The sequence below is a fragment of the Orbicella franksi genome, chromosome 4, assembly GCF_964199315.1.
Source record: "Orbicella franksi chromosome 4, jaOrbFran1.1, whole genome shotgun sequence".
Taxonomy (NCBI): Eukaryota; Metazoa; Cnidaria; class Anthozoa; order Scleractinia; family Merulinidae; genus Orbicella; species Orbicella franksi.
In genome coordinates this window covers 5594562-5610966 of record NC_138148.1, presented here as the reverse complement: position 1 = coordinate 5610966, position 16405 = coordinate 5594562, and the positions used below count along the sequence as shown (strand labels likewise).

Below are 16405 nucleotides of genomic sequence, written 5' to 3'. Positions count from 1 at the left end.
GCCGAGGCTCGAACCAAGACCGCTTTTTCCGGAGTCGAGTGCACTACCCATGAGGACCAACCATGCCCCCACTTATTCTCTAGTAATCTAACCATAATTTTTTTCTAGCCTATGAACAGGCTCCTGATTGGGGTATAGGACGAAAAGTATCGGCAACCGCCAAAACAAATTTGGCGTGCGAAGCGAGTCGAGGGTTGGCGAGCGAAGCCAGCCGAGCGTGACCGATGCATTTTGTTTTTTTCTTCTCCAGACTGCCCTCCGTTAGCCATTTTCTTTTTCTCGTCCTATAAACTAATCGAGAGCCTGGCCTTTTCACTGGCTAAACCATTATGGAAAATTCGACAACGAGAACACACAATTAAGCTCCTAAATGATAAATGCAAAATAAGCTCTAAACTACAAGTGGAAACTGAAACAAATAAATCTGTTACTATAATGTAACGTCTAATACGCGAAGAAATAAGTTCTCCTTGATTTTCCGCAATGTCACGAAGGCAAAGTATGTTTCCAATGTAAGCTAAAACAGTAAATGCATATTCGAATACACTCTACACAGGCGGGCGGAACTTCCACAAAACATCTCCTCTAAAGAGTTGGACTAAATCTAATCGATATTAACAGAACCCATGTGCGAACACAGTGAACACTAATGTACCAACTACACTAACTGAATGTTGCTTATATGAGGGTCTCCCGGGGGGGGGGGGGTCTTTGTTCCCTTGTTCCCTTCCAAAATTGCCCTATGTTCCCATGTTCCCACACATTTTCGTTATTTGTTCCCCTTTGTAATTTTTCGAATTCTGTTCCCCTGTTCCCAAAAAATGGCTAATGTTCCCTTGTCCCCTTCGATACTTTGCCAATGTTCCCTTGTTCCCCAAAACCCCTGGGAAACCCTCTTGTATGTGTCAATATCAATTGAACAGTCACTTGCGGGGAGATGATCATTTCATCTTGGTCATGTTTCACTTTGTCACTTCAGTCCCCGCTCTCTTTTTCCAATATGGTGCTTTACCACTAATCGATCAGTTGACGAGGCGGTCTTGTCAAGTTTGGTTTACACAGTTTCTCTTTGCGATGGTCCTGATGTTATCCCTGCGAAGTCAAATGATTGCAACATCTACCTTCTGAATTAAGTTCCACGGTAGGTAATTTGGTGAGAGCAGTTTACCGGACACCAAACGTAAACCTTTTTGACGCACAGGCAAAAGTAACATATCGGCCTTTGCTAAGAAGATATTGGACGCAGATCTATCCGGCAAAGTTACGTTTCTCTCAATGCAAACCTTTGTCCAAATCAATAATCAAACTAAAGTCAACTGAAAGTAGAAGGTACACACAATGTACTTATTGATTTTGTCCAAATTCTATCGTGACGTCATCACCAATGAGGACAAACGGAGCCCAGTGCTTCACGGCACAAAACTTGTCTGACTCTCGGAGACATTTCATAGCCCAGTTTAGAGCCACACTAGCACTATGCCCGCGAGCCAAATGTTCGTAGAAGCTTTTCATAAACTCCATAGTGGCTTCGTCATTAATTGCCCAGAGTGACACCAGCACCGAACGAGCACCAGCACCCAGGAAAGCCCTGCCAATACCGACCACACCCTCAGGCGTAATCTTCCCTTGAGCACTGTGGCAGCAACTTAGTACAACAAGTCTCGCATGCACCTGAACAGCTTGTACATCTGATATTCTTAACATGTAGTCTTTCTCCTCCGGGGTCCTGGATGTCCCTGCAGTATTTGGGGCCAAAAGAATTTCGCCGGCTTCCATGTCACCATGAGCTGCAATGTGTACCAAGGCAACTGAGCCTAGCTGTTTGAGCACCTCATCTTTAGTTGCTTCTTCTCCCGTAAGAGTCTTGGTGTTAAGAATCTCGCCTATCATCTTTACTTCCTTCCTGGCCCCTGGCAAAGAGTTTAATCTTCTGTGCTTTTTCTTGGTTTTCTCCAAGTATGGATCTCCCACAAGAAGCACTCCATTCTTACTGTGGTAGCCCTCTGGACAACTTGTGATCAATTTTAAACTTGTAAGCGAGGGAAGAATGCGGATCCTAGTAGATTCACTAAGATATTTGGAAGCCTCATCTACACACGCAGCATAAGGCACCAAGCACAATGGGCCATCCGGGACAATGATTAATTCATCGCCTTTGAGAAGGTGTGCAATTGGGCCAATTACAGTATCGAACAAGACGCGCAGAGAATTGGTTTTACCATCTGCCATGTGTTGACAAGATTCTTCACTGAGCGGCGCTTCACCTTCTCGGTCGTCCAGTGAACGATTCTCGCATTTAACCTTAACACCAACACCAATTTCTTTGAAGGCATTTTCCATGAGCAAGGACACATCTTCAATGCTCTTTTTTTCAAAATGGACATCTGTACCCATGAGTAGCCATAGATTGACTGTGTTAGCTTTCAGTGCGATAAAAACTGTTGGCGTGGGAATCTCACTCAATATGTCAGTCGTTGTTACTTTAGATCCCTGTGACTCAGGCGCAAGTGATTCAGAGCCATATTGATATTTCATCAGATCCATCAAGGCCTGTGCTCGTCCTTGTTCAGCAACACGTAAAGCTTCCTCGGGCATTTCAAGACGTAGTAGAATACTCCACAGGGCAGTGTAAGAATGCTGACTTGCGTTACGGAAGCTTATTTTCCACGTATCCTCAGACTGAAGAAGACTTCTTATCTCGTTCAAGACTTTTACACTGGATCGATAATAATTGAGGGCTTCATGTAAATCACCCGATAATTCGAAGTCGCGACCTAGAGAATAGCATGCACGCCCTTCTTCCTTTTTCTCTCCCAGTTCCCTTGCAATGCTCAGATCTTGGTTGTGGTAATATATGGCCTGTTTCAAATCACCTAAACTGTGGCAAGCATTGCCAAGTCTGCCATACGCTTTTCCTTCTCCAGCTCGGTTCTCAAGTTCTTTACTAATGCTCAGGTCTTTCTGGAAATTATCTATGGCTTGTTCAAAATCACCAAGGAGATAATAAACATTGCCGATGTTGCCATAAGATGTTGCTTCTCCATTTCTTTGCCCTAATTCTTTTGCAATATAAAGTGACTGCTTTTGGCAGTCCATAGCCTGTTCGAAGTAACCCAGACTTAGGTAGGCGTTGCCAAGATTTCCATAAGCAGCTCCTTCTCCATCTCTCTGTCCCAGTTCCTTTGCAATACTCAGACGTTGCTTTTGATGATCTATGGCCTGTTTAAAATCACCCAGACTGTAGTAGGCGTTACCAAGATTTCCATAAGCAGCTCCTTCTCCACCTCTCTGTCCCAGTTCCTTTGCAATACTCAGATGTTGCTTGTGGTAATCCATGGCCCGTTTGAAATCACCCAGGCTATCGTAGGCGATACCAAGATTTGCATAAGCACGTCCTTCTACATCTTTCAGTCCCAGTTCCTTTGCAACACTAAGAGATTGGTCGTAGTAATCTATGGCCTGTTTGAAATCACCCAGACAACGGTAGGCGTTGCCAAGATTTGCATAAGCATGTCCTTCTCCACCTCTCTGTCCCAGTTCCTTTGTAATACTCAGAGCTTGTTTGTGGTAACCTATGGCCTGTTTGAAATCACCGAGATTCTTGTAGGCGTTGCCAAGATTTCCATAAGCAGCTCCTTCTCCATCTCTCTGTCCCAGTTCCTTTGCAATACTCAGAGCTAGTTTGTGGTAACCTATGGCCTGTTTGGAATCACCGAGACTATGGTAAGCGTTTCCAAGATTTGCATAAGCATCTCCTTCTCCATCTCTCTGTCCCAGTTCCTTTGCAATACTCAGAGCTTGTTTGTGGTAACCTATGGCCTGTTTGAAATCACCGAGACTATGGTAAGCGTTTCCGAGATTTCCATAAGCACGTCCTTCTCTGTCTCTCTGTCCCAGTTCCTTTACAATACTCAGAGCTTGCTTGTGGTAATCCTTGGCCTGTTTGAAATCACCCAGACCCTGGTAGGCGTTGCCAAGATTGCCATAACTACTTCCTTCTCCATCTCTCTGTCCCAGTTCCTTTTCAATACTCAGAGCTTGCTTGTGGTAATCTATGGCTTGTTTAAAATAACCCAGGCTATCGTAGGCGTTGCCAAGATTTCCATAAGCAGCTCCTTCTGCATCTCTCCGTCCGAGTTCTTTTGCAATACTCAGAGCTTGTTTCTGGTAATCTATGGCCTGTTTGAAATCACCTAGACCCCGGTAGGCGTTTCCAAGACTTACATAAGCAGTTCCTTCTCCACCTCTCCGTCCCAGTTCCTTTGCAATACTCAGAGCTTGCTTGTGGTAATCTATGGCCTGTTTGAAATCACCCAGATCCTGGTAGGCGTCTCCAAGATTTACATAAGCACGTCCTTCTTCATCTCTCTGTTTCAGTTCTTTTGCGATACTCAGATGTTGCTTGTGATAATCTATAGCCTGTTTGAAATCACCCAGACGGAGGTAGGCGTTTCCAAGGGATACATAAGCACGTCCTTCTTTATCTCTCTGTCCCAGTTTTTTTGCAATACTCAGATAGTGCTTGTGGTAATCTATGGCGTGTTTGAAATCACCAAGATTCTTGTAAGCCATACCAAGAGTGCAATAAGCACCCCTTTCTTCGGCCTTATCGCCTGATTGTTTTGCAATGTTTAGATCTCGCACGAAGTTTTCTAAATTTCTTTTCATCATTGATTTGTTCTAGTATTAGTCTGGTCAAGTTGCTTGTCTTCTTCAAGGTACACCTAGAAAACACCAAAAAAACTATAAGAAAATGCGGCAGGTTAATAAAATCAAAGACTGTGATTACATGTATCTGTGATTATCTTTTCCTTCGCTGATTAAGGAAGCGCCTGGAGAACAAATGTTTCATTCAACAGATTCATTGCGTGCTCCTGTATTTTAAAAGTCAGTGAAAAGAAGCCAGGAATAACCTCTCCATTTAATCAAGGCAATTTCTTTTCTTGTAACCTGTTATTGTGCAGTTCCCTGAGATAAAGGTTCGTAAAACGAATCTTTAATTTCTTCCCCGTTCAAGTCGTAAAATTGCACGTGTCGGGATTTGTATTTTGAATTTGGCAATACTCAGCCGGGCAGGGGTTTGTTGCAACATCAAAAAACCTCTAGCACTGAGAGCATTAAGGGTTAAGGTCTTGTTGGGGAAACATTTAACTACCTTGTGTTGAAGAGTTAGCTGGCACAAAATAGCAAAATCAATTTGAAATGTAGTTACTGTGCAGGAGCTGGGCATTCTCCCACCCCCAGGACAGCCTTGAGGCATTTGGCTTTCAGTATCCTTTGCTTTGTTACCAATCAGAAAAAATATCCAGATTCTGAACTTTTAATTTCAAAGACGACTTATAAAATAAATTGTAAAACAAAAAGGGCCGCCAAGCGGATCACCATAATTATTTTAAGAGAACTACATGGAAGCATAGAAGTAGAAAACCATGCAACTCTTTCTTCATGGTCAACATGGCTAGCGGCATGCATCGTGGGCGCATGCGCCCAACGACGAAAGACGACGTCGCGCATCATGGCGGCCATACTCCAGTTAATACCAAGTCTTGGCTTACAGCGTACATCTTTGATATTGGACATCCATGATACGGTCAATTGACACCTGTCAAAAAAGGTATCCGCTGACGAGTATTACGTGCCATATCGCGAGCTTAAGTTTAGCGCTCCTTGAGGTCAAGTGCTTTTTGAAGTTGATCGCTGAGCAAGTACTGAGTTTTGATTGGATCGGGCTCAACCGAGGCTAACTTGTCGTAATCAGGGCCGGTTAACGCTAACGCAAGATTAAAATATAAAAGTTTCTTGCACAAAAAATTTTTTGCACTGCTTATGTTTTGTGTAGTTTGAGGTTATTCAAACTCAAAACAGAAGGCCAAACAATCTAAACAGAGAACCTCACCGCAAAGTTACAAAACTCAACCCAAATTTCTCGCTTATCCTGGGTTAGCTTAATCGGGCTTTGCTCTCTTCTGCTAACGTAGCGTCCTTCTTTGGGCTCGTCCGGCAATCTTCCTCGCCGTGCACAATCTTCCTTCCCCACGGGAAGGGAGGTTGCGTGATGAGCCCAAGGAATGCTACTGCCAACCCGAAGAAGACAACGATTCGGGTAAGAAATGCACCTCGTGTAGCCGCGCGTTAATAGAATTTCCATTCAAATTCTTACATAGAAGAGTGCCAACTAATACATTCCACAGGCCTTTTCCCGCGAGACAGTAATTTAGTCGAACTGTCACCCTTCCGGAAAGACTTTTTTTAGAGCACTCACATTACTTACAACACTCCAACTACTACAAATACTAAGCATCACTTACAAACACAACTTACTAATTAAGCCGTATAACCCATTACTTACAATATAGTGACGTAACTTGCAATACTAGCTTAAACATACCATACAATACTTTTATGTTAAAATACAATCACAAAGGCAATAGAAAGTTGCAAAGAAAGCGATACGATAAATAGTTAGAATAAAGTTGTTGTTTACACGGGACAAATTGTCCCCCATTTTTTAATAAATTGATCTAAAGTATTGTTCTTAGAGCCATAGGCGTACGAGCTGGGAGGGGGGGTCGAGCTGCAGCGCCGCCCCCGCTCCTCAGCTACCAAAAATTACAAAATAATGCTGTCAGCGTGATTTCTAAAACTCGAAGCCTGCGAACAGGCTCCCGGCCAGGAGGGAAAAAAATTCTGGCGAGCGCGAAACAGAAAAATTCGGAGAGCAAAGTGATCGGCTCCCTCGCTTCGTTCGGGCTCACCGCGAGCTTGTTCGCAGGCTATAAAAGTCATAAAATAGGTTCCTACTTTTTGTGTCTCTCTGTGTCATTAGACGCCCGACCGGGGGTCTGTAGGCCGTGGAGTGGTTTCTTAAAAGAGTTGGTTCCTAAAGTAGGTACCATTTGTATTTGCTGCTGATCTGAAGTATCGTTGCGCAACGACGACGCCATGGTAATCAGTCAGGACAGCGGCCTTTCCTTTCCTTTCCGACCTTTCCTTTTAGTTTTCAAGGCTTAACGTCTTTCTCTGACATTTGCCTTGACTTAAACTGAAATGATATGAGTGACCTGGGGTTTTCTGTTACCTACAAGTCGGTTGAACGTGTATCGTGGTAATCCACGATAAGGATATTAATTTCTTTCTTAATTTTTCATCGACAAAACAAGGACAGGAATTAAAGCGGAGACCAAGACTTTAGTTTTTGGGGAAGCTCTGAAAAGAGCCATTTAGAATGTCATAACAATGAGGTGTTTAAATTTTTTCTTGAATTTTTCTTTGGAAGTGTTTCTGTAGTACGTCCATGTTGTTTATCATCTTATTTACGTGGCTTCTGAATTCATGGAAGGCTTGCAGTGTACCCTGCAAGTCTGCTGTGGCCAAAACAAGACTATCTCGAAGGACTTCTAGCAATGCCTCGTGTTGTTCTTTAAACGTCTCGAATGTGGCGAGACGCTCGTCTCCAATATACAGAGGATAGCTTCTGCAACGGTCGTCCAAACGGCCCATGTCTCTGTTACTGATCAGCCGATCGCTGAACGAACGCCATAAAAAGATGATTTTATTTTTTTCAAGAAGTTTTAGATTTTACTAGATTGAGACTGTCGATAGAGGTCATTGAGCAAACAACCTTTCAATATAACTATCTTTGTGAGCGTTTTAGTTTTTCACGCGTTTTGAGTGCGTTTGCACCCCGATTTCAACACACACGCATTCGGACATTGCGTAATTTTTTCGGGAAAGAAAGTCACCGCCCCCTTAAGTCCGAAAGTTGCCGTACACCTATGCTCGTCGTACATGTGCCTTGTGTCCACCACGAATTCTCTTTGACTTCACAAGGCTCAGTGACATAATGACGACTCCTTCCTATGATTTTCTTTACTCAAATCCAGTATTCACGAAACAGAATGCTGTAACTTAGTGAGACTGCCGGAATGTGATCACTCACCAAATCCTTGTTCTTCGGTCGAAGTCTTCGATCGCTCCTCTTACGAAGTTTCGCTTGTCATCCGGCTCTGAAGGACAATGTGAAAACTTTAATCCAGAACTCTTTACAGGCTAAATGCCATACGCAAAGACATCGAGCAATATTTGAACACAACGACACAAGAACTCAACGAAAACCTAGTGAACCGCCATAAACACGTTTTCATTTTCTCTCGCGCGCGGGGTCTCACACCCCCGAAGATACATGGGAAAATCTCTGACAGTCTTTCTTTAAAACAACAATGTTCCTCATCACATCTTTCTGTTCTACACTGACGGAAACCTTCTCGATATTGATACCATTCAAGGCCTGAAACAAAGATTCCTCGAATCCTGCCCCGACACCGCCACTGTCAATCCCCCGCATTATATAGAAACATCACGACTACATACATGAGGACAGGAAGTCCTAGAATCTAGGACTCGGAAATCCTCAATCCTATGTCTCCAGAGCCCTTTGATTCTCGTGCCAAGGCCCCGCCGGCTAAGAGAAGCGAAAAGGGCTATGGGAAAGAGAACCGAAACCTCTACATGAAAGATGACGTTGAGATGTGTCATGTGACCAAGTTTGATTCTTTAAGAGTGAACAGAGACCAAGTGATGGACCTTGAAACATGGTTCAAAATCCTTTCACTAAAACCATATAAACTTTGTGCTAAGATTAAATTTTGAAAACACGTCATGTAACTACTATGTAAAAGAAGCTGAGGAGAAAACAAATTTGTTTTTCAAAGTTTATGAGAGTACCACAGAAATCATAAAGAAAATTAATGTTCAGAGTAGAAGTCACTAACACAGGACCAATTTACATGTCTTGCTTGCGGCAAAACAAAAGAAAAATTGATACCACGAATCAGTGCACTAAGCCTATGCAAATTACAACGATTGCAAAATAACATAACTTAAGGCGTAAAGTTCAACGTGATGTTCGTATCGCGGATTATATGTTTGGCTACAAGTATGTTGCAATACAGACGGGTAATCTATCGTATCGGTAGCCGGTCTTTTTGGCTACATCGAAGTCGTTTCGCCTACACGATCAGAGTCGATTCGCCTACACTAAATACTTATTACTAACTACTAAATACTTATCTAAAAATTGACTAATAGGCTTTCAATAATTATAGTATTGTTTTTCGGAAGAGTATTCCACCGGGGGAGGGGGTACTCCCTTATATGGGCTATATAGGTATATGCGGCCCCAAAGGGTAGGGTTTTTCAGCCGTTTTGGTCATCAATAGGTTATCGATTTTGGCCATTTTGGTTAGAAATAGGGTGTAGTTTTTGCACTCTGGTCTTGAGTTGGGTATGTTTCTTAGAACAAGCTACTTTTTCATCATTATCAATAAGACCGTCAACAAAAGCCCTTTGTAACTTATGTTTAGGCCAACTATGTCAGCCGCAGCTTTCATAAATAGCCTATCAAATTTTTGGTCAGGTCATAAATAGGGTAAGGGTTTTGAGGAGTGGGCCGCACAGCCCCACCCAACTTTTCTGGAAGTACCCTCCCGGGGTATTCCACAGCCACGGCGCGGCTATGCTGAACGCTCTGTCTCAACAAACGAGCTTATGAACTTGAAGATCACCAACAGGGACTCGTCGTGTTCCAAAAGAACATAGAATTAAACTTCACCTTCAACTTGAAATGATATGTGTGTGTGTGCCTACTTAACTAAACTGTATAAAACTCTTCCTTTCTCTAAATGGTATAACTCGTGGACAGGGAGCAGCACAGGTCAACCACCCTATGTGTTCGTGGTTAATAATTGTTTATATGAAACAAACAGAATCTATGAGGGTTATGAATAAAGCTCTGAAAATTGTATATCTACATCACATCTCGGTCTGAATATCCTAAAAAAGTTAAATGAAACGGAGACCGGTATGTCTTACCGGTCTCCGGCCAAAAGTAATTTCGTAAAAAGACGCTTCAGACGGCCCAGGAAGGCGAAAAACACCACACAAGTCGATTAACGTTTCATTCAACTTTGTTGGGATATTCAGACGAAGATGTAATTTCAGAGCTTTATTCATAACCCTCGTAGATTCTGTTCGTTTTTAACCACACATACGCAGAGTGGTCCGCCTGTGGGAGCAGAGGATCGATATGTTGTCGATTCCGAAGTAACTGTACGTGATCAAACTGTGTGAAATCCCGATTTCTCGAACCTCCCGATAACTCGAACCAAAAGTTGTTTCCCCTCCTCAGTCAAACGCTGTAATTTCCCCCGATTTCTCGAAATCTTTGATTTTTCGAACCAATTTTCGTTTCCCTTGGAGGTTCAAAAATCGTGATTCCACTTTACATTCATCAGTGTTACGCGTCTGCTGAAATCTGTTGAATCAACCACAAATCGATTCGCGCTACAATCAATTTTACGGTGAATTTAACTGGAAATACGCTCAAATACGACCTCTCCGCTCCCTGTGGGCAGTGATGTTCATGGTCATCCATCTTCCCAAAATATTTTCGACTTAAGTGTAGGCGAAAACCTTACGACTTTAATGTAGGCGAATCGACTCAGATCGTGTAGGCGAAACGACTTCTTCACGGAATAATTGATATCCATGTTGAACCTTATGTAGATTTCTATACGGAAAAAGATCGATCACTATTCGTTTAGACACAATGATAAGTTAACTCTAAAGATAACATATGCAAGAACGAATGTTCTTAAATATACTTATTTTCAAAGAGTTGTGGGAACACGGAATTCCCTTCCCCTTTGCATTCGTGAGGCTACAAGTGTAAATTCTTTTAAAGCTTTAGGCAAAAAGTTTAATTTTTTTATGGATTAAAATATTCTTTGAAGGTTTTTCTTGTTATAATATTTAATATTTATTACTACCATATTTTAATTTGCATCATTTTTCATTTTAGTATCATTGGTGATCTGCTTTAATATGGGGTCTTTGACTCTTTTGCATTTCATTCTTTGGTTTCTGTTTTTGTATGTCATACTATTGTAATAAATAAAATAAATAAACAAAGAAATAAATAAATAAATAAATAAATAATAAATAAATCCATACTTTATACGAGTCTCGTGTTCCAGTCGAACACTACAGAACACTTGAAGTGTGTCGTTTAGAATACCCTTAAAACTTCACATATGCATCAGTATTCAAACATGAACACGTTTCATACTTCGCATGAGTCTCGTGTCCCAGTCGAACACCACAGAACACTTGAAGTGTGTCGTTTAGAATACCTTAAAACCTCACGTATGCGTCAGTATAGATCGTTTTCACGTGACGTCATCACTTTTCGAAAATCCAAAACTAAAAAGCCACCAAAGTTTTTATCCTCATCAGGCATAAGAGGCGGTATATTTATATCTGTTTACAATTTTACAGCTCAATAGCGTGCTTCGTTTGGAATCCAGAGCATTTTGAATTTCAGGGTTATGGAGGTGCGTGACACAAGCCTACGATCGAGTTTGTCGAAAAATATATACTTATCACATGATTTTGAGCCTTTTTAGAAGTTAGAGCATTATGAAAAGTGCTTATGTAAATGCTTGCTTGATCAGTACCGATAATCAGTCGCCTAGATAGTCAAAGTAAGTTCCAGATGTTTACACTATTTTCCGGCCGCCATCTTGGTGTACCACGGAGGTACACCAACATGGCGTTTTCATACTGGGCTCTGCAAATATCTGCGAAACATTTCGACGAATATCTGAAGTTTGGGGAAACGCACAGGCCTAAAACTTGGAGAAGTGTCTTATTCAGTTATCTTCTGTAACATCGTAAGTTCATAGCTTTTTCCACTGGATGGTTTTCGATTTATTTTTTTATTGCGTGACAGTGAAAACGATCTATTGGAACGTGAACACTTTTCATACTTCGCATGATCGCGTCTCGTGTTGCAGTCGCACGCTTCGGAACACAAGCGTTTAGGGCGCGTTCCATTCAACCAAAAATTCCGGTTTGAATTACCGAAATATTCGTATGGCGAATGGAGGCCGTCGATAAAACCAGGAACATGGAACATTCCGGAACATCCCGGAACATCGAATAATTATCATAATTATGCGAAAAATATGTAAAATTAAATTTTTAAGACTAAAATAAGCAAAAATAAACTGGTATCAGCTTGAAATATGAAAAGATAGTATTGGGGATAGGGGAGTCGGTAGCAGAGGGGTTGGGGCCGGAGTGTTAGGTATTCATTCAACCGACCACAATGAGTGCAGGCTCCTCTTCTTTCCCGCCAATTGCGTAACGTCGCTTTTCAGCACTCTGTTCAGTTTCAACAAAAACATGGACAATAAGAAATAAGAAACTTACGAGATAAGCAACTTACGAACTTTTCTCGCAGGAGATTATTCAAACCAGGCAAATGCCCGCAGGAAATTCGGAACGACCAGTCCACAATTTTCTAGAGAGGTAGATCCTAACGTTTTTGTGGAGGATAGGCAGTCAGTAAAAGGCTCGAACTGTGGCAGACCGTTTTGCACCCAGTGTAGTGTCGACTCGCCGCCATCTTGTAGCTTTTCACGACTAGAGGAACTGGGGCCGATTCACACCGGGTAGAAATGCCAAATGGAACAGGAAATTTCCGGAATTTCCAAATTTCCGAATAAAAGGACAACCTCGAGAGGTTAACCAAAATTTTCGAAACGAGTTTCCGGAAACTTTCTGTTCCATTCGATTTTGAACCGGAATTTCCGGAAATTTTGGTCGAATGGAACGCGCCCATTGTCTAACTAAACTACGCGGAAGTGTATATTACCTGCATAAAACCCGCTCTTTTTTTTTTTTTTTTTTTTTTTTTTAATCATTTGTTTATATATTCATGAAGAAAACACTTACAGTACAATAAAACATAGAATAAAGTAAATTCCATAAAAAAAGGAAACTACGGCACTTTGAGGATTACAATAGATATAGAAATAAATTAATGCAAGGCGGTACTGATTAGAAATTTGAAAACCATGACATTGACACAAAGTAAGTAAACTAATACGTCCTATTGAGACGTTGGTGGTGGAAAAATTTCTGGAACAAAGTCTTTTAATATAAGGCATTTCCATTTCTCAGTAAAGGGCTTGGCAGTTTTGTTTTTTATTGCAATGTATCTTTCAGGCATTATGTTTTCTCGAAGTTGTATCTTAAACAGCGAGAAGAGTAAAGATTGTTCATTTAGGTTACATTTATAAATGAAGTATTTTGCCACCAACAAAGCCAAGCTTAGGGGTTGATGGTGCTTGGGTGGGTTTGTAGGTCCGTATAAAATTGTTGAGTCTGGTAACTGAATTTTTTCACTGGTGACTTGCGACCACCAGTCAAAAAATTCATCCCAAAATAAAGCTACATGGAAGCACTTGAAAAACATATGCTGGATTGTATGCTGTTCACTTTTACATAGATAGCATATATCATGTCATCAGCTATTATGTTGGCTCTTTTAAGTTTGTCTTTAGTGTAGATGATATTGTGGTTTATCTTGAATTGAAACATTATTAACTTTGTATTTTCCGTAACAGAAAAAGGCCATTTATATAATTTTTGGATTTCAGAAGGCTCCACTCCGTAACTAATAATTCGGTTTTCATTGGTAAGTGGTTGAAATTTGTTCTCAACAATTATTTTGTACAGAGCAGCGTTGGAGAGATTTTCTTCATTGTCGTACCACTTCTGTTTCCGTGTTTGCCTCCTTCTACCAGTAGGCGTAATTTTCCATTTATTTTTAATTGCACTGAGAAGGCCATAGTAAATAATGAAACTAGATTTCACTTTGAAAAGGTTAACAAATTCTTGATACGTCAGGAATTTTCCGCTTTTAGGGTTTAAGAGGTGTTTAACTTTTGTAACAACCGCCTTGTGCCATGACTCATAAAATATTGGCTTAGTTGCGATTTTTATTTCATGGTTGTTCCATATTATGGCATCGTATGGATCTGTTTTTTCTTGATATATTTCAGCTTTCATTTTTTTTTTTTTTTTTTTTTTTATCATTTCCCAACAATTTAGAATTTCTGAATAGAAACAAGGAATGCTCTTTAAATTGAGTTCTTTGGTTTTATAACTGCATGATAATAAGAACTTAAAACCGCCTAGGTATCGAGTCATGTAACTGGAGATGGTTTTCCACAGCGCATCCACTTCTGTATTAAATCTTCTCACCCATGAAGCTTTCAAGGCTTTATTCATCGACTCAAAGTCACTCATTTGTGGCATAACTTTCGTGTTCATAGCGTGCGATTCTCGAAAATTAGAGCATACTTGACGTATCCATTAGTATTCGAAGACGTTCACTTCAGAAGTGGCGTCTTACATCTCGTGTTCCAGTCGCAAACTCTCGAACAACTGGAAGTATTCGAAAATGAAAAATGTTCGAGTCATAAGTAATAAATGTTCGAGTCACAAATGATCACTATATCTTCGAAGAACATCTAATGCTACATTAATCTACCAAAACGTGTCCCATACGATATATCGAACACTTCGAGTCATGCACGACAGTATTCAATTTGAATACGGAAAAACAGGGCGGATACTAATAGAATATTCCAGGTGTATTTCGAGTCAGCCGAAATCGAATACGTCAGAACATTGCGGTATACGCGGCGTGCGCCGATCCATATTCGAGCGAATTCGGGCCCGAATATTTGGCTTTTCGCGCAGTGTCATCCATCTTCCCAAAATATTTTCGAAGTGTAGGCGAAACGACTTTAATGTAGGTAAATCGACTCATATCGTGTAGGCGAAACGACTTCGGTCGTGCAGGCGAAACGACCTCAATGTAGGCGAAACGACTGACATCCATCGTCTATCATATAGGAAATAAACTGTTTTGGATTTTTTTTTCTTTTCATTCCATCTGCATGAAGTTCACTTTAAAACCAGTGAGCCCTTTGAAATTCTTTGCCGCCTAGGTTTTGCTACTGTTGATTTCTTTTCAGCCATTACAAAAACAAAAGCATAGCATTTTACATCACACATCTTTTTCATCTCCCAATCATTAACAATTACTTACAATTCTATCCAACAAGCTTTACGAGCTGTTATTGCCCCTGCTACTGAGATAAGGCCTCTTGAAGTCAGTGCGTGGTGGCAGGAAAATCCAAAGTGTAACTCAAATGTGGCTCCTGCAATTGTAAAAATTTGAAATAAGAATAAATACTGTTAGGAATGTGTTTAAAAATGGAAAAAGTGTAGCCAGGAGATATCATAAGGTCTATTGAAAAAGGTTTGCCACTGACTCGTGATATTTTCCAACAGATGTTTCGGCTAATGCTTCAACCTTCATCAGTGATATGAAAACGAAATTCGTTGTCATATGCTATTTAAACTAACGTAACGCGAAGCTTGCGCGCGTGACCATGTAATTCATGCTCGCACGATGCCTTTGTAGGCTTCTAGAAGTACGATATGATCGTTCCCAGCGTTCGGGTCCAAAATAGAGTGCCAGGCTTCGAGGAAAAGTCACTCGTGGTAATTAGCTTCGAAACCAACGACCTTGACGTTTTCAAAGTTCATGTTGTGGTTGAAATGGTGGATATGGCTTGCAACTTTGGCGTTTTGGTCAAAACGTGCCACTGCCTTTCTGTGCTCCCCAATTCGGGTCTTTAATGATCTTTCTGTTTGGCCATAGTGCACAAAATTACACTGAGTGCAAATGATTTTGTACACTATGCCTGATTTGTGGCGGTCAGAATAGTCTCGCTCTTTGGGGCGCGGAAAAAGGCAACCCGCCGAGGAAAACTTTAGTGTATGTACAGGGCGTTTCCGAGAAAATAGGTCGCATTTTGAAACAACAAAAGGTCAAAGTAGCTTACAAACCACAACTAACCATCAATAGCCTTTTTGTTTCCAGAAGCCTACAAAGGCATCGCACGAGCATGAGTTACATGGTCACGCGCGCAAGCCTCACGTTACGTTAGTTTAAATAGCGTATGACAACGAATTTCGTTTTCATATCACTGATGAAGGCTTAAGCATTAGACGAAACGTCTGTTGAAAAAATATCAATAGTCAGTGACAAACCTTTTTTTCATAGACCTTACTGTTAGGAATGACTTATTATATTCCATTAAGAAGATTAAGACTGCACATGTGCGCAGTCTTCAAGCGTTTTGGGATTAACACTTTGTTTTGTAGTGGACTGGGTTTTGAAATTGGGGTTATATTTAATACTATCATATTAGTTTCTCTCTCTAAATACACTTCTGAAGACGAACTGTATAAAACAGGAAAATTGTAAATAAAAAAAGCAACTCTCGAATGGCGGGCAGTCGACTGAAACACTGTGCAAATCAAATGAGTTGAAAATTGTTGTTTCTCTGTGCCATACTACAAAGATATCCAGTTCTCTAGATAAGCTGTTTTTTAGCTACCATGCTATCATTCTATCGATATCCATCCCATAAAACTACTGACTATCATCTTGGACCAAGATAACAGAGTTATGCAGTTATAT

At 41.0% G+C, this 16405-nt stretch overlaps 1 protein-coding gene across 1 annotated transcript; it reads right to left on the bottom strand.

Moving 5' to 3' along the window:
* Window positions 1-1152: 1152 nt before the first annotated feature.
* Window positions 1153-4701, bottom strand: LOC145485088 (uncharacterized). The gene has a single exon (XM_081463732.1). It carries the CDS (start codon window positions 4669-4671, stop codon window positions 1345-1347), a length of 3327 nt encoding a protein of 1108 aa, XP_081319858.1. The 5' UTR covers window positions 4672-4701; the 3' UTR covers window positions 1153-1344.
* Between the last annotated feature and the right edge of the window lie 11704 nt (window positions 4702-16405).

Excerpts from the sequence above, each read along its gene's own strand:
- LOC145485088 (XM_081463732.1), bottom strand. The coding sequence starts at position 4,671 with ATGATGAAAAGAAATTTAGAAAACTTCGTGCGAGATCTAAACATTGCA.